Genomic DNA, 26,373 nt, shown 5'->3' on the forward strand with positions numbered 1-26,373 from the left:
TTTACTGTATTTCCAAAATTATTCAAATTGTCTTAAGGATCATATTTTAATCGAAGTATTGGACAATTGTTATTCTTTGAAACAGGCTTATCAATGCCTCAAGATGCATAACCTAAATTGAAGTAAGAAACCACAATTCCCAGATTGTTCAAGTGAAAAATAATTTACTAATTTTCCCAGTGAATATTCTCTAGCTGCACAACATGAACAGCAATGAAGCTTTTGTAACTGCCTCTGTAAGCACAAAAGGTCTATCTTCCAGTGGTTTAATCGTCTCTAAAATTAAAAAAAAATCTGGAAGCAATTGCATTGCATTCATAGCTGGCAAAAAGCTGGGATGTGAAGAAAATCCTACTAATACATATACACAATTTTGGTCTGAATAAGCATTTTTAAAAAGCATGGTACAAAGCAAACTTCAGTTTCCTTAAAATGTAAAGGCATTGTGAAATTCACTACTAAATTTACAAAGACAAATGAAAAGGCATAAAACCTGCTTATCTTTACACTAACACTCATAAAACTAAGTAACAAGAGAATTAAATTTATGATAAAAGAAACATCTTTATCCCATGGAAAGAAATGTTTCTCTGACTGTAATCAGCCTATAAATTTTGTATTTTTATGAAGATACACTAATTTCAGTCAAATTCAGTAATCCACTCATAAAGGGTAATAATATAAGGTGCTACAGAGAACTAGCAAAAACTCAGTTACAAGAACTATACATTAGAACAGGAAGATTTCTTCTCAGACATAGTTACCTCAGTGCTAACTCCTGAAGCAGATTCATAAATAATTGTGGAAGCCTTTGTTACCCACATATATAACAGTCCTCTAAATCTCTTTAAGCTTTTGACCTCAATTATATTCTGAGGAAAGATCTTCATAGGGCACATAGGCAATGTAATATTGTTGATATTTCAGACTTAATTTATAAATGTGTTTCTGAGAAAGAGCAATATTATGATCTTTTCCCATTACATGGTAGGCATGGTATGTCATTCATTACTTGTAATAAAACATCACTGAAGGTGGCAGTGCAATCACTGCCTTCATTTAAGGCCAGTAAAAGCAAATTTTACTGCTTTATAAAACAATGACAGCATCTAGAACCAGTTACATCCAGTCTGGGGGCTGGGGGAAGAGGAACTAAGAGGGCAAAGAACAATACAAAACCTTCCTATAGTGACAATAGAAAGAACACACACTATGGACTAGCGGATCATAATTCCTTTATCATCCTTCCTCTGAATTCTACACATTTCCAAACTGAAAACAGCACATCACCCAAAACAAAACCTCACAGACTGTGAGCTACATGAGAAGGAAAATCATGCTGAATCCTGAGTATAGATGTAATACCCAACAGAATAAATAAATAAAAAAGATATGAATAAATAGATGTTTCTGAGCCAAGAATTTTTTTTTTTTCTCTTAAGCACTTTGTAAGCAAAGAGCAGTCATTTCTGATACGGTCCATCACTGATTTTTTTTCATATAAGGAAAATTTACACAGATATTTTATTCTAGACTACTTAATAGGAAATGAAATGGTTTTTGGTAAATTCATGTTGTCCTTGTCCATTTCATGTTTTAGGAACAGCTTTAGCTGATCCTTGAAGAAACACAGGATCTATTATTAATATGATCCTGGATTTGAATGGAAATACCCGACAGCAACAATGCATTAAGAGGACTTTAGCAGCATGGACTGTGGGTGGTAGCAGCTAAGGAGTAACCCAATGAACAAACGAAACCACTGAATGGAGTTACTGGGATGGATATCTGGGAGAGAAGAGAAGGAACAACTGCTTCTTTGAAAAAGTCATTCCCCAGCCCCTGCAGAAAGACAGAAAATTAGGACCAGACAGACTGTGCTGAATCAGAAAACTCATTTGGAACCACAGAACAATACTGACAAAACTCTGAAAACCTGAGTGGTTAGCAAATTATCAGTCCACCCAAAGAATAGTTTCTGGAAAATGAAGTATTTATTTCTCTTTTTTTGTAGGTTAAATAATTTAGAAATACATTTACAAATGTTACAGCAATCTTCCTGTGTTAAAACTACTTTTATAATAGAAAAGCCCAGATTTTGTTTTTACTTAGCTTATCATTTTGGGATATACCTTGCACCTTCAAAAAAGGAATGATGAACAATTAACAACTGATCTGATGATGGATTAATACAAATTATACAGCTCAATCACCTGACTTTGCTCTATTGCACATAAAAAAATTTCCTACTTTTGTTGCTTCTTGTAGATTTTAAAAATATGTAAAATGTTCTTCAAAAGAATATTGCTAACCACAGGATTTTAGACACAATCTACAAAACCTCCATTATTATTAGACCAAAAATATAAACAGCAAGTTTGTAATGTAGTTCTATTACTAAAATATTGAAAATACAAGACGTCAACTTTAGGAAAAGCTGACACATAAAACAGCTATTTACATAGTAATCTTACTAGACAAAAGAGAAACACAAGCATGTTTTGAAACATGAAAGTTCTACAATTTTGAAACAAACCTTGTCCATTAGTTTACTTGCATGAAGACTCAGGCTATTAAAGAATATTTTCTTGCTCAACAAATGCATTTCTTCAATTGTTGTCAACAGTGTGGCTGCACTGTTTCCTACAATACCACTGAAAAAAAAATTATTAAATTAATCAAAGGGGAGACAACATGATAGTCACATATTTAAATATAGTTTTAAAAATTTTATTTTCAAAGTTTAAAATTTAGAACAAATAATTGCAGGGAACAGTTCTCAGTAATAGCTGAGAGAGAGATAAGCTGACTGTAAGAACAAGAATCATCAAGTATGTCATTAAGTAAATATTGAACACAGGCTACCAAACTTGCACAAACTTTTTTGTAGAGCACTAAAATTTACTGGATTTACTCTCTTATAAAAATCCACTTCTGTTATCAAAAAAAAGTTACATAACAAAAAGGCTTAACAATATTCTATCATACCTGTTAGGGATAGCATTACTTTCTCATTTCTTCACTGAGATGCTGGGCATCCCCAAAGCTGTAAGAATTCATGCCTTGCTATTCCGAGTGTTAAACTATTACACTTAGCACAGACACCACATAACCCATAAATGGCACCACAGGACTACGCTCCTCTCCTCTCCCTCTGGCTATAGGAATTGCATTCTTAAGCCACAAACTCTCAGTGAAAATTCATTGGGTCATAATAGGACTAAACCTCTAACTCAATTTTCAGATTGTAATCTTGTGTTTAATAGATCATTTCTCAAACTGCTTTTTGCTTTCATTACTAAGGTGCACCTTCCCTACGCAGAGCAAGTTATTCAGCTGGTAGAAGGTACTTCAGTGGTCTTTAAAAACTGCGCTGTTAACAAGACAGAAACCAACAGATAAGACTGCCTAAGACCTTCCATTTTAACATTACATTTCAAAGCTTGCACCAAGCTGGGAGGTGCCCAAGAACAACTTATCCCAGTATGCCCAACATTTGAAGCATTTTCAGACAGAGAAGCTCAACTAGTAATATTAATGTTTCAAATTCTCAGCAGTTCAGTCCAGGGCTGTGGAGGAAGATTTTTCTCCTACTGCTGTTTCTAGCCAACATGAACTACAGCATATGCCACAACATATATATATAAATCAGCAGCTCTGGCTTTTCTCCAGTTTCTGTATTCCTGGTGGCCTCTAGGAGCTTGGAAGGTGATCAGTGCATCTTCAAAAGTGAGATAAGAGAGTGCATAATTAGGGGGAAAAAAAGCTATCAAAACACAACTATTTAGAACAAAACAAAACCAAACCTTTAATAACCAAACAAACCAACCCCTAAAAAACCAAAAACCTGAAGAAATATAATTTAGTAACATTTTCTCAATGGGGACTTGACTTTGTCATATGAAATGTTGTGTAGAGTTTTTTTGTATACTATTTGAATCTACACAGAACGAAAAAGAAATAGTTATTGTGGCAAATTGATGATGTATTCCAAAGCAGTTTTGATATGAACTGAGGAATGGCAATGGGTAAATTGTTTCTGCTTGATATCACATATGTTTCTTCTTGATGTTATAGTGCAGAGCAACAACTAAGCAACAAAAGTATTCTTCCTAGCAGATTTGTTCTTACATACACAATTAGGGAAAACAGGCATTTTTAACATATTTTGCAATTTTTCATACCTGATTGTATGGTGGTAGAACTTGAGCAAATTAGAAATCTTGTACAGTAAAACTGCTCCTGGCTCAGCAACAATCACCTGCTCAATTCTAACCTGTAGCATGAACAAATACAAATTTCTTTCAGGTCATAAATTCTGAAAGTCAGTCTTCTATGACTTTATATGCAATATACCTGTTTTTTGAAAAATAAACCATAAATAAATTTTAAAAGAGGATGTCCAAGTAACTTTAATGTTTGGCTTGAACTGAAGTGCTTCTCGGCTGCCAAGCATCTGGGCAGAGAACACAAATGTATATACACTCTAAAAAAAAAGAAAAACTACAAACTCAAAAAGCCTTCCAAAAATCCTACAGTCCCTACAGACTTCTGATGTTATTGTAAATTTAAAAATAATGAGATTATTTGATGGATTAATACCAGTACATATTGGAGTCTTCCCCAGCACTGAATAGCAAGAACAGCTGCAATGCTGCAGAATCACCAAACTATAGCAATAGATTTCTTGCATCATGTGGAAATTCAGAACATCAAAATATTAGGTATTTTGCCTAAGAAACAAATTTTACCTGGATGAATAAATTCTTCCCTTACAGGAGAGTGTATATATCTCCTACCGGTATTTAATATTTATAGCTAATAATCAGTTATGCTGACCATTTATCTCAACCAGAAGATAGTGGCTACACAAAAAAACGGTGCTGAGTGTCTTTACAGCTGGACAGCTAATGCCTTGTCTCCATGGTACACAGAGTCTCAATCCACTCATAAAAAGCTGCCCCAGGATCAATCTGTGTGCAGTTATGAGGCAGAAGAGACAGTGACTTATCCCTGCACTGCTCTCCCACGTGCCCGACTGTGAAAAGGCTACACACAAATCAGCAGCCACCACCCACTCTCCCAAGTTATTTGCTGTTCAATGGAACATGATGTGCTGCAGTCCCTTCTCAGAGCCAGCTGCAGGGAGAACCAACTAAGATTATGTTTCCTCAATCCTTTCAGTTTGCATCTAATTCACAGACCAAAACCAAATAATATTTTTTGACTCTTATTTGCAATACTTAATGCATGAAGTTTATTTCAACACAAAGGTGAACTTTGCTCTTCAATGTGTTTGTATATACAAAGGTCTATATACAAATAAATGTCTCCAGTGTTACCTAAAAGGTCCTGTGGACATGAATACTAAGTATATTCTAATTGTACAGCAAATGAGAATAGGGCAGGCAGGGGAAAGAGGGAAAACAATACAGTGACCAAAAAAAAAAAAAAAAAAAAAAAAAGGAGTAACTGAAGGTAAATAAAATAATTAAAAACTGAACAAGACTAAACAGAAAGAAGGAGAGGAAAAAAAATTAGATTTTAGGGTCATGAGAGAAAAGTAAAAATTAAAAAGACAAAATGGGAAAAGAAGAAGTACTGCTTCCTATACAGAAGTCTTCACTGCACTGGAGAACCAAAATTTGCAAGTGACACAACCTAACCTGTTCAGGGAAGCTCTGAATGTCCTGTTAGCTGACCATAAGACTACCTGCAGTCCACACAGGGCATCCAAGACATTTTGAACTCATCTTAATGTTATGGAAAAGACAAGGATTTAATTTAAATGTTTTTTTAGGATTCCCCTACCTCCATCTGATATCAGAGGTCTGTAGTAAGATCTACCACTAGGGAGTATTCAAGAGTCACTTAAGTGCCTAAAACACAAACCAACTATCAGTAAGAAATGTAGGCAATTTAGACTGCATGTAAGTATAACCCTTCTACAATGTAGTGTAGAAAAGCCTCCTCCAAACTGAATCCATTACTGCTGTTCCTCTGAACATGGTGGCTTGCAATTATCTAATTACCTTTTCTGCATTATATCAAGGCTCTTCTGCTTGGGGGTTTCTCAGGAGGGATTTTTTCTACCTTTTTTTTATTCTTTCCCCTGGGGAAACAGTAAGTTTCCCCAAGGAAAAGGAAAAAATTAAAAGCTTTTTAAATAACTTTAAAAAGTTCATACTTTTTACTGGAAAGTCTAGAATGGTAGTGAATTAATCTAAGCTGCATTCTATTAAAATACAGAATACAATGGGAAAGTTGTTAATTGTTCTTTTAAGATTTTTTTTTTTTACTAGCCCAATAACTAACGAACAACAATATTTCAGGGGATTATTTATAAAGAGACTAGCAGCACTTAAGTGTAAAGAGTTTGGCAACTGAAATTAAAGTTACTGTGAACTTAACTACAGAAATCACAAGCGCTCAGATCAAGACCAAAACTTCCTCTGACTTACATAGGAGTTTGATTTCATTCCTAATCACTTTGTTGGAATGCACAGAATTACTGAACTCAAACATCAGCATTCAGTATTAACAGAACCGATTCAAGAGCACAGAAAGTTTGGAAATATCTTCCAAGAAAACAAAGCTGTGGTGATTGTGTGTCTATTAGGACAGGTATCTTCCAACAGATTAAAAACTAAAAGGTTGTGAAGGATGATCATAATTCTGTGGCAACAGGCACAAAACTGAAATACGAGAGATTCTGTCTGAACATCAGGGAACACTTTTTCTTTACTCTGCAGGTAGGTGGCTGAGCACTGGCATATGTTGCCCAGTGAGGCTGTGGAGACTCCATCCTTGGAAGTATTTAAAAGTGACCTGGACACAGTCCTGGGCAACCAGCTCTAGGTGGCCCAGCCTGAGCTGGGAGTTTGGACCAAGTGACCTCCAGATGTCCTTGCTAACCTCTATTCTGTAATTCTGTGACTTTCTTAATGGCACCTTTTTGAATTTTACTCCTCTCCAGACCTTATCCTTTTCTTATCAGAAACTTATGTATAGTATCCAGAAACTAGCTGTTCACATTTGAGACTAGTATTTGTCAACTGGATATGGTTGTTATAGCTACAGAATCCTAAGAGAAATTTATTATAATCATATTTAGGCACAGTAGATTTTACTTTAAAACCACCTGAATTTATATACTGCATAGTCAGGCAATAATTGGTATCAGCCTCATCACCTTGATTACTTCAGTGCTTATGTGAAGCACATACAATAGACAAGCCAGTCAATCATCTGATGGATCGTCATTAATGATTTCTATCACATGTGTCCCCTAAATTTACTAAAGCTGCAGTTTGAAAAAAAGACAAGTATAGAAAGATGTGACAAATAGAAAAAACTGAGGTAGCATAAACATGGTAATTAGGAAACAATTTTTCATGGTGTCTTTAAAATACAAGAGCTGGATTTATTAAAGCAAACCCAAGAAAACCGAAACACCAAAACAAAAAAAAAAACAAACCCACAAACCAAAAAAGGAACTAGCTTTTCACACAACAAGAGCTGAAACATTCACTTCCCTCCTGAAGGATATGTTGTGAATATCATCAGTTTATATCAATTTGACATGATCATGCAAGAAAACAAGTATTGAGATCTATTATATATAAAGAAGTTAAGGCTCAGTAAGTCCCTAGTATATTCACAAACAGGCAAGGAAACTATCCTACAGAAGCATGACACAACTGCACAACCTGTACACTCTTCCCTAAGAACAATGATCACTATGAAAAACACGTTAGTAAATTACATTGATTTTTCATTTGACCCACTACAGCTATTCCCATACACTTACCACAAAGCTGTAATTTTATACATCAGCACTCCTCAATATAGAAAAAGTAAAGCAAAATCAAGGCTCAAATTTAGCATCCTAGTATCTCTCATTATATGACTATTATAAACCAGATAGCTATAAACAAAGGAATCTTTAATTTGATAAAAAATCCTTCAGAAGTCGACAATCTAATTCTTAATCAAGGGCAATGAAAATACACTGAAGAGATGGGAACACAAGTTCTGAAAAAACATGACAGAACAGCTTTTGTATTTAGAGTGCTAAGGAAAGCAAAATACTTCACCTTCAGAGGTCTGCAGACACCTTCTGTGATGTGCCCGACTACTTCTTGAATATTTTCTTCCACACCTATAGTTAATGCAAACACATGCTAAGATTATGCAAATGTAATTCTCTTTTCTTCAAGACTATAAAACAAATAAACAAATGTAGGAGGTACTCCTCCATAAAAAGCACTATGAACTGTGTGTGTTCTTTTCTCCACACGACTAGTTGACACCTCCACCGTACTTCCAATCTAACCATTAAGAAATAGCTGCTTAGCAAAACAGTTCTGGAGTCATTACCTTTCACTATGCAACTGCTTCCTAGTGCAACACAGTGCGTGGGAATTTGAGGTAGAAACAGCAAGGGGAAGAATAAATGATTTAGCAAGAAGCTATCTCAGTAAGGCTCAATATTAGCACTTCATGAAATTAAACTAGAAAAACACCCAAAAAACAACCAGGCTGGTGAGAGGCTCAAGGAGCAGCCGTACACCCCATTGTGAAAGGCCTGACTGGCAAACACACGTGTCTGTCAGCGCTGGTTACTGACGAGCTCATGGCATTGTTACTAATGAAGTGACATGTGTACCTCCACACTACTGCGTGCTGCAGCGCTGGCAAACGCTTCCTCCCCAGCAGCAATTGAAACTCATCTTTCACAGAACGATGTACAAAAGAGAATATTGCCCTATCTTACCACGAAACACAAATGAATTGTTGCATGGCAACTAGTGCTGTCATAAATCAATCAAACTGAAAGCAACAGATCTTCAAGCTCTCACTTCAGTAACAACTTAGAACAGATTTATGGAGAAAGCAATACTTTAATTCTAATTTAAAACTTGTCAACAGGAGTTCATCTTCAGATGGGACCCATGCAATGAAAGTAAACAAACCGACTGTGACATGTGACAGAAATCAGGTGACCCAAAGCTATATTTTGCTTATTTCAGACTGAGACAGATTACCTCAGAGAGTAAAAATAATGAAAGATCAGAGATCTGTGCCAATGCCTCTTTACACCAAGTTACATGAAAAGCCATATAAGCAGTAACAACTGAATTCAGTGTGGTGCCTCTAAGAATTTCAACATTCTGAATTGGTAATAAAAATACACTTACATACTTGAGTATTGATATCAAGGCAAAAAGTAAGATTACAAATCACAGCACGCATGCTCTTTTACGTAATGGCTAGCTCCCAGATAGACCCTAGCAATTTACACATTTTTTAGTAGGAACAGTCACACTTGTACTGCTCATCAATGTAACAACTACCTAGCACATATTTGCAATAGTGTATCTAGACCAGATTGACTTAAAAACAAGTTGTTTGGTATGAAAATTTCAGCTCAAAAAATATACAAGTTCGAATATCAAAGGACAGGGAATAAAAATTTTGAGATACCACATGCTTGTGCCTTTGCATGTATTTTCATGCCCAAATAGAATATCTGGATTCCAAAAGCACTGAAATCTTCCAGCAGAATGGGTTATATAAGTGGTGCAAGTTTGACATAAAAGAATTACAGAATAAACAATTCTCAAAGGTCCAAAATAACTGTCAGAATACAGCTCATAACTGAAGATGTATTTCCAACTCCTTGCTACACCATATATAATTTTTCTTTGAGTATTCTATAAAAGGAGAAGTCTTTTTTGTACTTTGTTTAGCTTCTGTTCTCCATCTGGGTTCCTGTAACTCCACAAAAACTGGGTTTCTACTGCATCTCTTAAAATGCCTGCAATTCTCCATTCCTTGCAAGTGAAACATTTCTTTATGACTGGGAGGCTCCTGCTAGCTACAGAATACCTAAACTCTAAAGAGGTAAATGAGATACTTTACACTTGTCCAGCAAAAGTTACACTTTTCTGAATGTGTTTTCAGCACTTAAAATTTTAATAGCATTTTTGGTCAGATTAATCTGAAACAGTTAATTTTTGCACACGTAACATTTTAAAACTTTTTAAAAGCCATCCTTGCATGCTCTGTTTTCTGGGCTACAAAGCTTGGTCACTTCAAACTAAAAACTGGGATAGAAACATTTCTCAAAAAAAAAAAAAAAAAGTGCCACACATACAATTTTTCATCCAGTGGGACCATATCCACCAACAGGTATACAAGTGGCTTTGTTTTATTTGGTTGTTTCTTGAGAAGGGAATTTTTTGTACAGCTGTGATTTACCACACTCTCCACAGTCCTGAAAGTATACATAGCTTATAGGAGAATTGAAACAGAAATCTGAACTCAGTACAGACACACCTGAAGGAAAATAATAGAAGTGGTTCCATCTGCAAAAAACTACTCAAGCTGAGATTGAAGTGAAAACATCTGACTGATCTAACTTCAGACTGCCAGGTAGGTGTCATCTATGGCAGCTGCTTGGGCTCCCTCTATAGGCGAATGGAAAAAACTCCTAGTTTGTGATGAAGGTCTCCAGAAATGCTTACATTAGATCTCAAATTTTGTTAGGAAGCACTGCCCTCTGAAGATGAAAATCTCTGTCCTTATCTCTAACTGCAAATAAACAAGATGTCCACTTGTTAAATGGCTACATGAAATTAACTCAATTTCTACTCTAGCCTGCACAGCCAGACACCTAAAGACTTCACAACAGCACAGAAAATTCAGCTTGAGTTTTTCAGTACCATAGATGCTGTCCTCACTACCAACTCAGGACATGTGTTTATAAAGAATATATAATCTCTGGATACTTTGGGGCTGCACTGCCCATAACTGTTTCTTCTTAAATCCAGTGGTATTCTATTAAGTACTGTTTTGTCTTACAGACCTTATCACATCACTACCCTTGTCATCAAAAAAATCTCCCCAAAGACACAGAGGAATAGTTACAGACAGCACCTCCCAAGCTCCCAGTTTGTTGCTCCCAGTACAAAAGGAAGAATTCCTCTTTACATTTCTTGAAAACTGTGCAACAGTGATAGCAGACCCATTCCTGGAGAGCTTAGGAAAACATATTTTTCCTTCAGACGAAAATACTGCATCTCTTGTTTATACCAGTCTCTCCAAGAAAAGGTTTTGTCCTGGTGATTTTTTGTTGAAAATCTCTCCCCCAAATATTTATATTCTCTATATTATCAAGTATCTTGCTCTGTGGCTGAAATGCTCTAAATATATCTCATTCCATGGCCATATCATCTCAGCCCAACATCCTGTCAGAGGGCCAAAGAACTTCATAGTGAAGCAAAGCACTACACAAAGAAGTGGGAGAATTTCAGAACAAAGTGCTGCAGCAGAAGTCCAGCCCACAGCAGAACCAGACACATTTACATGCTTCATGAAAATGGAGCTTTTTCTGAAGGGCTCCTAGTTACAGCAGAAGCATCGGTCAGTCATCTACAAAGAACTGCCATGTCTTTTTCTCTACCATAAAACCATCATGAGGCTTGCTTTCCTGTCTCCTTGAAATACTGTCAGCAAACAGTATTAAATTCACTTCCACAGTACACTTTAACTGTACTTAAAAACCAGCATTCCTCCTGGTTTTGATTTACAACAGTTCCTAAACAGCCTCCTTTTCCCACACCATTAATTAAGAAAGGCAATTAATACTTAGAGCAGTAAGGGAAATCAGAATACATATTCAGTTCAAAACCCAGAGTAGGATTGAGACATAGAATCTGAAGAGCTCACCAGATATAGATCACATTTAAGTTTTTACAATGAGTTTGTTACATTTGAGTATACATGCCTAATTTAGAAAAAAATTACTTTCTCTGAAACTATGGTGGCAAATCATACTAAAGTTTCTACAGTATAAAAGTCTTTCAAGTATACGTTCAATCTACTGAAAACAAAGCAAAGGGGCTGAAGACTAAGCATGAGAATCTGCAGTTCTGAATTGAAGGAGAGTTTTGATATTAAAAAGCTTCACCTATTTGTGATCTGCCATTTAACAACATTCCGGATTATTCCATTAATCCGGAATGTTGTTAAATGGCAGATGAAAATTCCATTTTCCTTGTAGAACAAGGAGACTTACAGAAACAAGGAATTGTATTTTTTAAAAATGACTAAACAGAAGAGCAAAGGCATAATGAAAACCTTCAAAATAATATGTAATGTTTTCAAAGAGATATGTTTTCATATAAATTACAAATAATTTCTGAACTCTCAACTACATTCCAAAATGTCCCTTTGTAAATTTGATGTAAATCTATTATAAGTGCAGTAAAATAAAATGAGTGCATTTTGAAATACTCTTCTTTAATTACAGGCCTTCTTTTGGTAGAATGTAACCACCAGCTATTCTGAAATTATTTTTAGGAAAATTTAAACTCAGACTTGTAACTGAAGCCCAGCCTAAGAAATTAGTCACACTTTCTTACTTATCACAGACTTACTATCACTTTACAATTTATGTTTTAAAACCAGTACTACCTTGAATAGTCACAAGCTTTAACATAGCTTCTAAGTGTTCTTTTTCAGAAGCTGTAGCTTGATGCAACCAGGCCAGCATGTCTCCTACATACCTACACAAAGACAGAAATTTCTGTGTAAATTAGTGGTTTATGGTGTCATGAATTCAAAATGCCAAAAAAAAAGATTATTTCATATACATTATTGTTAGTACTGTACCTCAGAGGATCATGAGAGTGCATTTCAATAGGGCGGGGAGTACCTCCCAGACCTCCTCTAGTAAGAGCATCTATAAAGCCACGGACCACAGCACTCCTTCTAGCTGTTCCAAATTCATCCAACGTGTATCTGTTATTGAAACATGAAAACAGGTTAAAAAAACCCAGTCTGCCTTATCACAGCTGATTAGTTCAGCCTCACAGCTAATACAAGTAAACATTTTTATAATTCTTGAAATTTTGCTTCTACTATGATATCGGAATTCCTACCATCCTGCTCTGCCTATGGTACATCTGACAAACAGGAGAAAAGAAGACAAATTTTACGTTGTCACCTGCCTGTCTGCTCTAGAGCAAATGTGTAGGATGAGATAAGACTTCTGATATTGCAGACAGGTGCTGCAATATATAGTCTTTTATTTATATATATATACACACACATATACACTATATATATATATATATATATATATATATATATATATACACACACGCACACATATACACTGTCCTTCTCTTCTTTCTTGGCTGCATAGCTCTTAGTTTCCGGGCTAAATTAATTACCTGTCAGATTATTATTTGTGGAGTTTTTCTACTGAATTTGAACAGACTTTCTAGTGTGCCTCCACTGATACCATTATAAAATAGACTGAAAGAAATACTTACAGTTTATTTTTCCAATGTAACTGAAAATTGTCAAAGAGTGAGCATGGTGTCACTTACCAATGACACCCAGCAGAGGAGTATATATATATAAAGTAATATTAATAAAAAGAATGTTATTCACTGATTTAAGTCTGCATTTAATAAGCACTGCATTCACATTTAATAAAAGTAGAGAACAAAATTTAAAAGAAAATAATACATGGTTTCAAAAATGTTTGACAGTATGTTCAATGTGATTTCTACTCTGCTATAGAAAGTCAGGAACCTTCAGTTTTGTTCTTTTTAATCCTAATTATTATATTAAAGAGATGAGGAAAGAGCACACTGAAGAATCTGGAAATTTCTGTGGAAGCATTTTTCCTCATACACTGTACTTGTTAAGTTGGAGATATATAAAATATCTGCAATTGAGAGAAGTCTAACAAAAAAATTCTAATAAACTACTATTTACAAAAATTATGCAATTAGAAGTGGAAGAGATCTAACATCTGACAACTGCCCACTGTCTAGAATGAGCAGTATTGGAGTGAAAAATCTCTAGAGTCTATAGAAACCAGTTAGCTTTTTCTTTTCCTCTCCAACAAACAGCTATACAATGGATCATTAAATATACAGCAGTGAAACAGATTTTGTGATCGTTATTAGTTCTGAAAACAGCATTCAATAATGATAATTTTGTTTTAAAAAGGAAACTACTAATTTTCCTTTTGCTCTCAGTAGAACAGGGTATAACCATTAAAAAATCCTGCATCTTAAAAAATTCAGCAATAACTATTATTTACACTAGAACACAGTGTTTACTACTATGTTATTACACATACTCATGTTCGGAGAAGAAAACAACATTTGGATTTTTTTCAACCCAGCTTTAATATTTAAAATGTACAGTAGTGATCACTGGGAAAAGAGGAAGAAAAAAAAAACTTTGTAAACCTAAGAGGATGATGGAAGAGGAACACTGTTTTCAGATATGTCTCCATGCATTTTCTAGGAAGCAGTTCTCATTTTTTTCTGTTAAGAGCCAGGAAGGGGAAATCAATTTGAAATATTTATTTTACATTCCCTACTGACTGCAGTTCCAAAAAGTCCACCCATGGTGCAATCCTTCTGACACTCTTAGTTAGTAAGTGAATATAAGGTAACAAGAATTTGTAGATTGTTTGTAAATTCTTGCCCCTCTCCATCTTATTCACTTTCACCCAATGAATCACAGTCTTTATCAGATGCAAGGGCAGTGATTTGGAAGGCAAGTGTTTAGTTCACACAGCAGTGCTAATACACAAAAAACTATATAAAATTATTTTCTTCTGTGACTTAACTTCTACATTAAGAACTCAGCAATTTGTTACTTAAAGATATACAAAAGTTTTTGGAAGGGAAAAACTAAATCTTGAGATTTAAAATGTAAATCATCAGTACTGCAATTCTGATAATATGCTGTAGCAAGTAATTAAACTTGATAATCTATGATGAGACATACATGTCTGTATCATCTACAGTAATGCGGTTTTTTGCCCTTTCGGCAGAGGAAAGGTCTTACACATCAAATTCTATCTTTATTAACACTATTACTGTTGTTTGTGACAGAAGTGTCAGAAAAAAAAAAAAATCTCTTTTGCAGATTCATGTTAAACTGGCCAGCAGTGGATTTATACACAAGATGGGGTTTTCTTTCCTTGAACTAAGAAAGCAAAATAATGATTTTATGTACTTTCAAAGTATCATAATTCAACAAAATATTTATTACAGAAAATAAAACTGTATCTAAAAAGAATCTTATAAAATGTTGTGAATAGCATAGTGATGGATCTTTTGCAGCTGTAAAAGAGACTGTAAAGGAGAGAATGGAAGAAAGGATTGCAGTTCCCAGCTATGGCCTGAAGTACTGCAACACACCATCCAACAACCAGGGAGATCAAGTGATACCACTTCTCCCTCACATTAACCAGCAGAGCTGACTGAGCTTTCTCTTACACTGACAAAACTTTTCAGGTCCGCATGCCCTATGCATTTTTCCTGTGAAGGACTCTGCGGAGCTTTACAGCATCAGGTACCTACACCTTTGCACTGACACTCTTAAAGACAAGGGTAGCCTTTGAAAGGCTGCCTGTTACTCTGCTGGCCTGGATACCTGTGGCTGAAACTAATTTTCAATGGTTGCAAAATGTGATGAATGCATAAGGAAAAAAACCAAAAAAAACCAAAAAAAAACCACCAAAAGCCCAATGAAAACCAAAAGGCCAAAACCCAAAGAAGCGTAAATAACTCTTCAGGGACGGTCACCCCAATAAACAGTTCTTACAGTGCCACCTGGTGGTTCCCTCTCCTAAGTACCATTTTATTTACTTCAACGGCACTGCAGCAAATTTGGAATAAGAACAGTAGTATTTTACACAGATATACATATACAAATACCTCTACACTTTAGAGGTCTATATGTAGAATTTTTAAATAGACTACTGTATAACTCATAATAGAAAACATTCGTTCTACCACAGGCACTTCAGTAAAAGCTAATTAGACTTTACCAATTTTTTACTTTGGGGACATAAATGACACAATCACATGTTTTGAACAGGATTTTTTTACTTCAGAAAAATCCTAGAATGAGATCACAGAAATTTCACAATTCATTTAAATAAAAAGTCTGACATTTTACTTTAATTAGAAACTTGTAAGTTAGAAAAAGTCCAATGACATTTCCTGTATCATAATTACATCAAAAAGACTTCTAAAATTCAAAGTAGTCAAAATGTGATTTTTTATAACTTAAGTTTCTGGGTAATTTTGAATTTGGCACAGTACCAAAGTGCCACCAGCCTTGGCACTGTAATTCATGCCCATCTTTAAGTTTTATACATTCAAAATACTAGCTTCTGTCAGAGATGATAGCAAACATTTACTTACTTGTACAGGACAGGTCTATCTTGTAAGGCTTCCATGGCTTGAGCAAGAACTGGAGATATGTCACATGATTCTTGCGTCAATGTCCTACATTCATCTATAAAATACCAACATAAAAGCACATTCTTTATCCTGTAATACATTTTAGACAAGCAGTCAAACAAGAAAATGAGTTAAAAACTCAAAGGATTTTAATCTTGAAGACTTCAGAATATGCTACCTGGGCTAGTTCATGTTAATGCAATTAAATTCCCCTCAAGCAGTACTGTAAAATGCATGTTCATCAAAAATTTTAACAATAAAAATTATTAAAGGAAGCTTACTATTTGTTTATGCCCACATACAAATGTTGACTCATTCAACCTTCAGAGTTTTATTGGGCTCTTCTGTAATTGTTTATCACATTTCAGGTATACTATTAAGAAAAAATGGAGCAACTAGTTAACCAAACTGTTTGTTTTGCCATTTGGTTCTGTTATTTTTTCATCAAAATAACTATAAAATTTTGTACATTCCAAGCAAGACTGCGGAAATCATAGAAACTAAATCAAACATTGGTAGAAAAATTAAGACTTTTCATAAGGGTGAAACCACAATGATTATTTGAGGTTTCAGTATCCAGTGAAGAACAGCTAATGAATATAAAAATCACATTGCACCATTTTTTCCCCCCATGATTCTTACTGTCAGTACGACAGTCTCTTGCTTTGGAGAAGGACGTAATAAAAAAGCAACAATATTTGACACGATCAAGGTGTTACAATGAACATGGATGGCTACGTCCAGGGTACATGAAAAAAAAAAAAAAAATCCTACTATCATTCAAAAGAGCATCCTGACAAAAGGATTTTTTCTTTTCTAAAAGTAATCCACCACCCCTCCCACTAAACTAGATCTTACTACCAAACCATTAAAATCAACAACTTCCTCATACCTCACAAGGAAATGTAATTCAATACAATTAAAATTTTGTTTGGACTACCAAATTGGAGTAGTTGCTCTTTGTGGAAAACCATCTACTACAAACACAAATAAATAATTCTCTTTTATAATAATGAAATTGGCCCAAAAAACGAGAGAATTGCCAATTAACTGGTTCAAAACACATTTTTCCCTAAGAAGGAAACCAAAACGTTAATATATCTTGGAAAGGGTTTGTGTTAAGTTCAATCCACATGAAGGAATTATTGGAATCATCATAATAGTAATCATAAACATAAAAACATTCTTAGTCCTACTTTGAGTCCATCTGTAAAGTCGTTCATAAGATGTCTCTTGAAGTAAAGCCATCTGTTCCATAATTTCCAAGCTACAAGATAAAAAAAGTTCATTTGCAAAAACTGTTTTAGGCAGCACTAGCAAAGGCATGTGCAAATCAAATTAAACATACAATTATTAAACTTCTGAGTATTTTTAAATTTTCTGTGAAATATCCTGTATATATTCTGTCATATGAAGCAAAGAATGAGACCTTGCTTTAACTTCTGCTTTTAACTGTAAATGATCTCATGCACTCATTTAAGCAGGACTTACCCTGCCCTTTGCTGATTTGTTCGGAGGAGAATCTTGACATCATCATGAATTTGTTTTACTCGTCCCAAAGCCTTGAAAAAGTCCTAAGTAAATTTAAAACCAAAATACAAGCAGTGTGTAAAAGCAGTAATTTGTATTCAAATCTCTAATACTCCATACCCCCTCTTTCAATTCCATTCCTAAGTTTCTTGCAGGTCTGTGTTCCAAAAGCTGCTTTTAAACTTCACGTCCTGCCTCTGTCACTTACCTTTCTTTCCATCTTAAGAGCCTCAGGATTTTTTGGCTTCCCATTGTATGAGTCTTTTCATCCACAACAAGGGAAAAAAAAAGCGCTAAAGATGTGTTTCTAAACCTGTCTTGTGAATTATGTGTGTTTCACATCCACTAGGTAACTCTAGGGAGATACTGAGGACACTGCTATGCATTACATCACTGTCTCCCATTACTGATAGAAACTAAGGAGCAAAATGAAACATTGTAAAGTACAATGATTAAAGTTTGATACTTTTTGTATTCATAAAATGGAGTAACTATTTCTTAAACAAACAAACATTTGCAATAGACTAGACTAAGGTTTTCCGTAACAACCTTTCTCTGTGAAGTAACTCAACAGCAGCAGTGGAAAAAAAAAACCAAAAAAACCAAACAAAGCCTAGCAGACAACTACATATGGCTAAAAAGGTTACTCTGTTAATTGCAGAATGTAAATGGAAAGCTAGTAACATTTTGAAACATGACTTCTTATGAAGACATACTTCAAATGCCTTGGAGGAGATCAGCTATTTCACATACAACTGCTTGTTACATCTATTGTGATTTGAATGGAGATTGCTCAGGAAAGCAGAGTTTCATTCTGGCTCACATCACATAAAAATAGACATATTCTAAGTAAAAGAGGCCAGCAATTTAATCTACTGCCTTGCATCAATTGTGTTAAAGACCATGTTTATAAAAACCCAAAGCACTCTTCCTTCGGTATAAAAGAAAATTTCCAAACCACAAGACTGACTAAAGTGTTTTAAGCACACTGATTGACTGTCATAGGGGAAATGCACACACATGATGTTACTGAGGTCTGCCAACTAAAGCAGAACAACTGTTTTATCTCAGTTACTTCTGCACATTTTTTAGATGAAGTATCAAAAAGACCAGCCCTCGCTGGCTGCAAATCAATCACACAGTAACTGGCAGAGGGCTGCTGTCATTGTTCCCTGCAATAGGCACTTTCTAGAAACTTGATGAACTAGAATGTTCATGGCAATTGTGGTTCAGAAGCATACAGCAATTACTCAAGTGCACAATTATTTAGCACATTCCATTTATGCTTTCATTAGAACTGCTTATGGTTATCAGTTCCATGTTTTTAATAGTGCTTTAACTGCAAACAGGATGCCTGTGAAAATGAGATAAATCTGGATACCTGCTGATACACTATGTGAAGCTTTCCATGTAACTACAATAATAAAAAAGTCTATTCGGTATACTCAAGTCTTTCATTATTCAGTTTGCTTTTACTGCAGAACAAGTTTCCATTTACTGTGCCTTCTTATCCAAACCATAACATATTCCAAAACTTGTTTTGGATGGTGGCTGAAGTGAATCAGCACCTAGTATCTTTAGCAACTAAATAACATAGAGGGAAAGTCTCAGCTTATATGTCCCAAATCACTGAATACCTATATACATGAATATGCAAACTGTACGCACACATGCACAGTGGCAGTACTAGAGAGCTGCAAGATTCTCATTTGCTTTGAGAATCATGAAGTTTTAAAATGTCTCCACTGAAAATTCAGACTTCATAAAGATCTTTTTGAAGTGTAGAACTATATGAGAACTCCTTTGCCTCTAACTAATTATATGAGAGCTCATTTACTTTAAACTCATTACATAAACTAGAATTTAATGTTGGTTTTCTGTTTCTTTACTTGAATCTTTCATCACACATTTCAAACTCATTAGAAATTCACCGTTCTCTTAAAAGGTACATTCCTCAATAAAAAATTAAATTGCAAACCGAAAAGAATATCTTGTGTACAACTCAGGGCATTTCTACATTTTAGTTCAGGGTGAAGATTTTAATGTTCATTGAGCTACCTCAGTAATTGGCTCATCTTTTGTGCCTCGAAGCAGATTCATTTCATCCGGTGTCAGCTGGAATTTTGCTATGAATGCATCTGCAACTTGTGCTTTCATTTCTAATCTCTGACTGTAATAAAACAAAGTGAAGAGGATATTAGCTTTTTATGCTTATCTCAAAGACTTATTTTTCATATTTATACTTTCAGAAATCCAACCAGCATCAGAAATTGGTATTATTAAATTATAATAGCATATTCTTGCCATCAAACACTTGAGTTGCTTTTTCATATAAGACTTTCTATTAAGCTTACACAGATTATTCAGTAAACACAATGTAGAGGTACTTTAACACATTTGAAAATTACTAAGTTCTTTAACATTCCTTCAGCATTTGTATCATAAATTATCTGATCCAGATACTTTGTGCTTGCAGATTGTAATGCTTGCAGTTATTACCTTTAAAATTCACTAAGGACAGAAAAAGCCTATAGCATTTACAAAGTACAAAATTAATCTTAGATTAATCTACTTTTCTGCAGACCAGATCCATTTCTTTGTAACACCATACAGTTGGGATATCAATTTACTAATGTCACAAGCAATCAAAATGCAATGGCTAATTCTCTTGTTCCTGAAATAAACACAGCCAGGATACAATATGCAAACATCATCTCATGGGCAGCATTTTCCTGCACAGGTTTTGTCACACATCTTACATGCACAGTAGGGCCCAAATGGAATGGACTGGGATTCTTGTAGCAACAGCAAATTTGCCCCAACTGTGGTTTGAGCACACAGTATTCCAGGAAATAAAGACTATTTTTTCAGGACATTGAGAAGGCATTAATTAATTATTTGCAGAAGAATAAAGCTCAATTCCTTTAAGAGCATTTCATCTTTCAGTGTGATATAATTACTACAAGACAAATACATTGTTATAAGAGGGTGGTAAAACAGACAAGTATACTTCTGAAAAATTAAATTTCCTTGAAAGATCAAAGCTTGAAATGCAAGCTTTCACTTATTTACCCCTTCTCTACTACCCAACTAGTGTCTCAACTTCATTCAGCTAGTAATTATGGAAAAAAGACTTCCATTCTGTAACACGGATGACTTTCCCGCCCTGCAGTTCCACAAACTCTTTTAGAGATCAGATTAAATGTTTTGCAATTGTCAATGCTCTAGGACATTGAACAATGAGAGGGAAAGTAATATAAAATCCAACAGTACTTTAACAGTGAAATCTATGAAGATCAAAGGGAAAAGTAAGCCAGTACTTCAAAGTTACACAGCAGACACCTAATCAAAAAGGAAAAACAAAAAACTCATATGCTTTAATACCACATCTTGAACTGCTAATTCAGTTTTCACTGGAGTCCTAGGCAAATATAATGATTTTATCTTTACATTGATTTTAAGCATTGCAACACTGTCAAAGTATTTAATTTTCTCTACGTAAATGCTACAATTCCAAATTTTGGGTCTCCATGAAGTCAAATGTTTCTCAGGAAAGGGACAAGAGTGATGGAGGATGATTTTAACCACCTATACAGGCAGATGCATCCATGAAAAATCCTGGCACTTTCCAACACAGTGGAAGGGGAACGGAACAATGCTATTTTGAACAAATTCAGTAAATTTTCAGCAGGAAGATTTATGTGGTGAAATCTGAAGAGAGCAAGTCATGCTGTAAGAGGCAAAAAGACAAGTGTTCTACAAAACATACAAGAAACAGACAAGAAGATATTAACAAAAGAGTATTTCAAAATCAATATTAGGCCTGTGAGAGACATTCTGAGGATAACTGTGAAATTCTCACAACACAGATTAAAGATGAGGCAGGTCTGCTCTGCACTAATATATTCACTGCAATAATGTGTAAGCCATGCTATTCATACTGTCTCAGCCATCCAAGCTCATCCCTACCTGTACTGACTTTCCCACTGTGGCAGGACCATTGTTCACAGCATCACGTAGTGAATTAGATCAGGGAACAAATCTGGCAGGAAAAAATCCAGAAATTCTTACTTCTTGGGGGTGGAGATTACCATCAAACTGAATCCTTGGGGATTCAGTTTACTACAGACTGTGCTAAGGGACTGGAGGGCACCAGCATCAAGACCTGTCACAGGCAAGAGGCATTGACTTCACTGCTGCTATGAAACTCTCATGAAAACTACACTTCAGAACTCCTCTGGGGCATAAGAAGAGCTCATTTCAATTGTCAGTTACAACTGCTACTAGTAATAATCAAAATTATAAATATTAAGACCCAAGAAGACCCTAGCAGCATCAAGATGGCTACTCAAATTGAAAATCAGCCAAGGACACTTAAAATGTAACACAGTGATGCTGCTTTCAACAAAGCATTCCTGTTTCACACTTTTTGCTGAGCAACTCTAATGCCTCAACATCACCACCACTGTATTTGGTTTAAACAACAGAAAATGTAAATTGAATTAACTTCAGTAGTTGCTCTGAGTCTCTCTTCTTGGGATGGAAGTCTCAATTTAATATAAATCCACAAAGCTGGAAATAGACTGGATTACCCCTCCTTTTAGCTAAGAGAAGGAAGGTAGCAAAGAGATGAGAGAAGGCAAATACAAGGCCTTCTTTGGGTTCAACTGAAACAAATCTTCAACAAAGAGAGGAGCAGATGGGCTGCTGAGAAACTCTTCTGTTCTTTAAGCCTGTGTGTATCTCCTGAGTGCATAAACTTTAAGGTGCTCTTATAGAAGATCTCAATTTATTATTATCTTCTGTTCTTCAGATTTTTTGAATGTATACTTCCACCAAACTGGGGGTAGGAGGAAGTCTGATTTTAAGAAGTGTAGTATATTGGGCATAATGGATTTCTCAGTTTTCAGGTAGAAGCAGGCTTGTGGTAGAACAAGGAACAGGGTCAGGAACTGTACAAACAGCATGCTCATGAGTCAGTTCTGAAACTCTGTGACCTGTTTTGCTCCTTTATAAAAAAAGAATAATCTTGCTAATCCATATCTCTCCTTCTGCAAGTCCTCACTCTTCACAGTCCTCCCTCCATTTGTGCTGCTCTGGAGAACAAGTTTTGATCAAAAACTGAGCTTTAAAGCCATTCCCATCCTTGCCTGTGTCTTGGGCTAAGGCCTGGCATAACTGCACACTGATGGATTCTGTGCACTCCCAATAATTAACTTTTATAATATAGAGTCAATACATTAAATTCAAGCAGACTGGGCAAGCTAAGCTTCACAATGTACTCAGAAAATAACCTTAAGGTGGCAGCAATGTTTCATTCACTTTTCTCAAGATAGTGACTGGGAAGCGGTGACAAACATCTTTCCTAAACAAAAGCATGTGTCTGAATTTTGATAAAGCTGTTTCTGTTGGCCTTTTTACAAAGCACACAGGATTTCAAAGAGTTAATCCCTTTCAGAACCCAGGTTATCCAGTTCTGCTTGAGATGACTGTGAAAGTTACCTTCATTATCTATCTGCACAAGAAAGAGACCCTATATCCTAGATGATGGATCAGGAACAAAATGTGTAAATTGTACAGACCTTTGATTTTTGCCTGGCAGTGTACAGTATTACTGAGACAAATACACTCAGATCTGTATTCAATTTTTTTCTATATATATTTATTTATGTATTTATTTCTCAGATACAAGCTAACAGGTATTTAGAATTTAATCTATTTTACTACGGCAGGGCAATGGATTAAAACGTCACTAAAGTTTGCTACAATCATTTCACTACAGTAAGCGCCTAACAAAACACAATGAAGGTAACAATAAAAGCCAGTGTAAGGCTGTCTTACATATAAGGCACAGTAGTCAGTGGGTTATATGTCTTGAAATGTCCAGTCATCTGTGTGCAGATGACTGGACATTTCAAGACCCACTGGCCTTTCTGTAGATATAATTTCTAAATTCTAAGCAGTGCGGTACAGCTCAGGAAAGGCCCTACCATGTTGTTATCCCAATTTTTTTTTTCTTTTAGCACAGTTAATCCTGCATAAATAAATGAAACTAACAGCTTATGGGAACCCTGCATTGATGCAAAAGGGGAAGTGCCAAGTGTTGTTAGAATTTAGAACTTGGGCAAAGGACGGGATTCCAACAAAGAGCAATTTCCCCAGTTTTAATGGTTACCAGGGAGATAGAATTCTTTTGCAAGAGAACTCAAGAGGCTGGGAAAACTATGCACTTCATGCACTTTTCCCTTGAACCAAATACAAATGTGCACTGTTTGTTAGGATTATCACCTAGACAGCTCAAAAATGAGGTGGAGAAGAAGCCGACTTTTCCAAAGCTTCTTGCCACCATGTACAGCATAAAAATCTGCTAGTTTCTTCTACTTAGGATGAATCAGAGCAGTCATTCTGAAATTACTTTCAATTTGTGGTACTGAGGATTCAACACATTTTTAAAGCCTCAGGACAATGGAGTATTTCTAACTCATAAGTAAATAACAATAATCTTTAACAGACTTGTATAAAGCTGCAAAATTATTTTTGTGTCATGTGAAAGGCAAATATACAAGATTATGTAACAAAACAGTTACAAACAAGCATTAGAAAACCGTTCTTAAGACTAAGTAGAGCTGCAGAAGTGCATTTGTAAATGCTGAGAACAAATGTTTTGTTCTGTATTTTATCCATCAAACACATCTCTTACTGAAGCAGAACTGAAATACTGTGATGACAAATTCAGTGACCCATTCCATCATTATGAATTATTATGCAATGTTCTCCTTACTTAAAAAATAGGAAGACATAAAAACCCCAGTGAATTGTCCAATGTTTCCAGGATACAAGAAAATAGCAATAATAGTAAAGAAGGCTTTAGTGAGACCTCATCTGCAAAACACATCACAATCCTGATCATCTGTGTCCAAGAACAATGGATTCCCATTAGACCACAGCTAGCAGGATGATCATGGAAATAGAAAAACTGATTTATCACAGGAGATGAAGGCAGCTCTTAGGACAAAGGACAAGATGAGAAAACAGTCAATTTGTATCGAATAATTTGGTTGGAAATGAGGGAAAGGCTTTTCCTGGAAAGAATGAGCTTTTGGGGTAAGCATTCCACAAACAGCAACACACACAACATGTAAAAATAATGCACTAGTTACGTGTTGAACAGTTGATGAGTTTACCAAAGTCATCATGCAAATAACAGGTGGCAGCAGGAGAGTGGACTTGAGCTTAGAATGTCTCTCTCATCTGTAATACCTAGCTGGAGACAGATAGCCTGCAACGCTGCAGTCTTGCCATCTCATACATTTGGTGATTAAAATAAATGGGAAAAAATTGAGAAGGTTAAATCTAAGCAATAATCTAAGCAATAATTCTGAACTAAAATTATTAAAATCTTACCAAACACTAGAATAAAAAAGTTTATATGTTGTAAATAAATTCAAGAAATTAAACCATTTTCTACTTTTACACTGGTAAGGCTTCCTCTAAATATAATGCATATGGATCTATGGAATATTTCTGACAAAATTTTCATATGCACAGCTCTGCAGATATCATGTGATATACACAGATATAGATATGGAAACACGGTAAATCAGTGTTTGGAAATGGTTAAGATCCATGATCCATGGTTTCTGAGTTATGCACAGAGATTAAATTTAAAAGGAGTGTGTTTCCAATGAACACATTCTTTTCCATCTTTTAGAGATGTGCTATTTGGTATTTCCATATCAAACAGACTGGTATCTTCAGTTTATCAAATTACTTGAAAGGGGCTTGCTTAGTCTAACTCTAAGTTTGTCATCAAATTCAACAACGTTGCCAAAGGCATGGAAATTACACACTGTTCTCTACATCCACCTGGAATAAAATCAAACAAATGAGCTTAAGCTGCAGCAAAAGAAGAACTAAATCAGACAGTCAGAAAACAGTAAAACCAAAATCTATTTCCAGTGAAGACTGCAGGCTCTCTGGCCCTTCTATTCCTGGGCTTTTCTTCTTAGAGCAGATCAGACAAACATCAGTCAGAAATGGTACCATATAAGTGATTTTGCACTTCTGGTGAATGTTTCTCAACCTAAAATCATGCCTCATTTCATACTGACCAAGAGTACTTCATGTCTCAACACAGTTGCCATGATGAAAAACTAGCAAGAAAATAAGGCTTTGCATGTTTTCACTGCTGGTCATGGCTGGAATGTGACAAGTTAGTTTTGGGTTTTTTCTTTCAGATCCATTTTAGTTGGTTTTATTCCTCTGCTACACCTTGTCACCTATGCTTTACTTTGCTACAAATCAGGATAGAAAATGAGCCTCAAAATTTCAAGTCTTCACTCTGTCCCACATGGAATTACAATTCAGTTTAGATAATCACTGCTTTTGCTCATGAAGCATATGCATGGGAATAAATGTAAATACAAGTTTCAAAAGGTTAACACATGAAATACATCTCATCAATGCAAACCAGCAGATCACCACTTTTCTTAGCACTGGCCGAGAAAAGAAAACCTCTCTAACCTGCTACAAATAGCGCTGAACTTCCTGCATA

At 35.4% G+C, this 26,373-nt stretch overlaps 1 protein-coding gene across 1 annotated transcript in view; it reads right to left on the reverse strand.

Moving 5' to 3' along the window:
* COG6 (component of oligomeric golgi complex 6) overlaps nt 1–26,373 on the reverse strand; it is a 52,868-nt gene that overhangs the window by 18,285 nt on the left and 8,210 nt on the right. Inside the window, exons 5-13 of the mRNA XM_002194953.7 lie at nt 19,878–19,989; nt 17,781–17,863; nt 17,486–17,556; nt 16,251–16,344; nt 12,679–12,807; nt 12,481–12,572; nt 8,097–8,161; nt 4,185–4,276; nt 2,537–2,654 (exon numbers count right to left, since the gene is read on the reverse strand). Coding sequence (XP_002194989.1) covers nt 2,537–2,654; nt 4,185–4,276; nt 8,097–8,161; nt 12,481–12,572; nt 12,679–12,807; nt 16,251–16,344; nt 17,486–17,556; nt 17,781–17,863; nt 19,878–19,989 — 856 coding nt within the window. The remainder of the gene's footprint in view (nt 1–2,536; nt 2,655–4,184; nt 4,277–8,096; nt 8,162–12,480; nt 12,573–12,678; nt 12,808–16,250; nt 16,345–17,485; nt 17,557–17,780; nt 17,864–19,877; nt 19,990–26,373) is intronic.

Source organism: Taeniopygia guttata, chromosome 1, assembly GCF_048771995.1.
Source record: "Taeniopygia guttata chromosome 1, bTaeGut7.mat, whole genome shotgun sequence".
In the NCBI taxonomy this organism is placed as follows: domain Eukaryota; kingdom Metazoa; phylum Chordata; class Aves; order Passeriformes; family Estrildidae; genus Taeniopygia; species Taeniopygia guttata.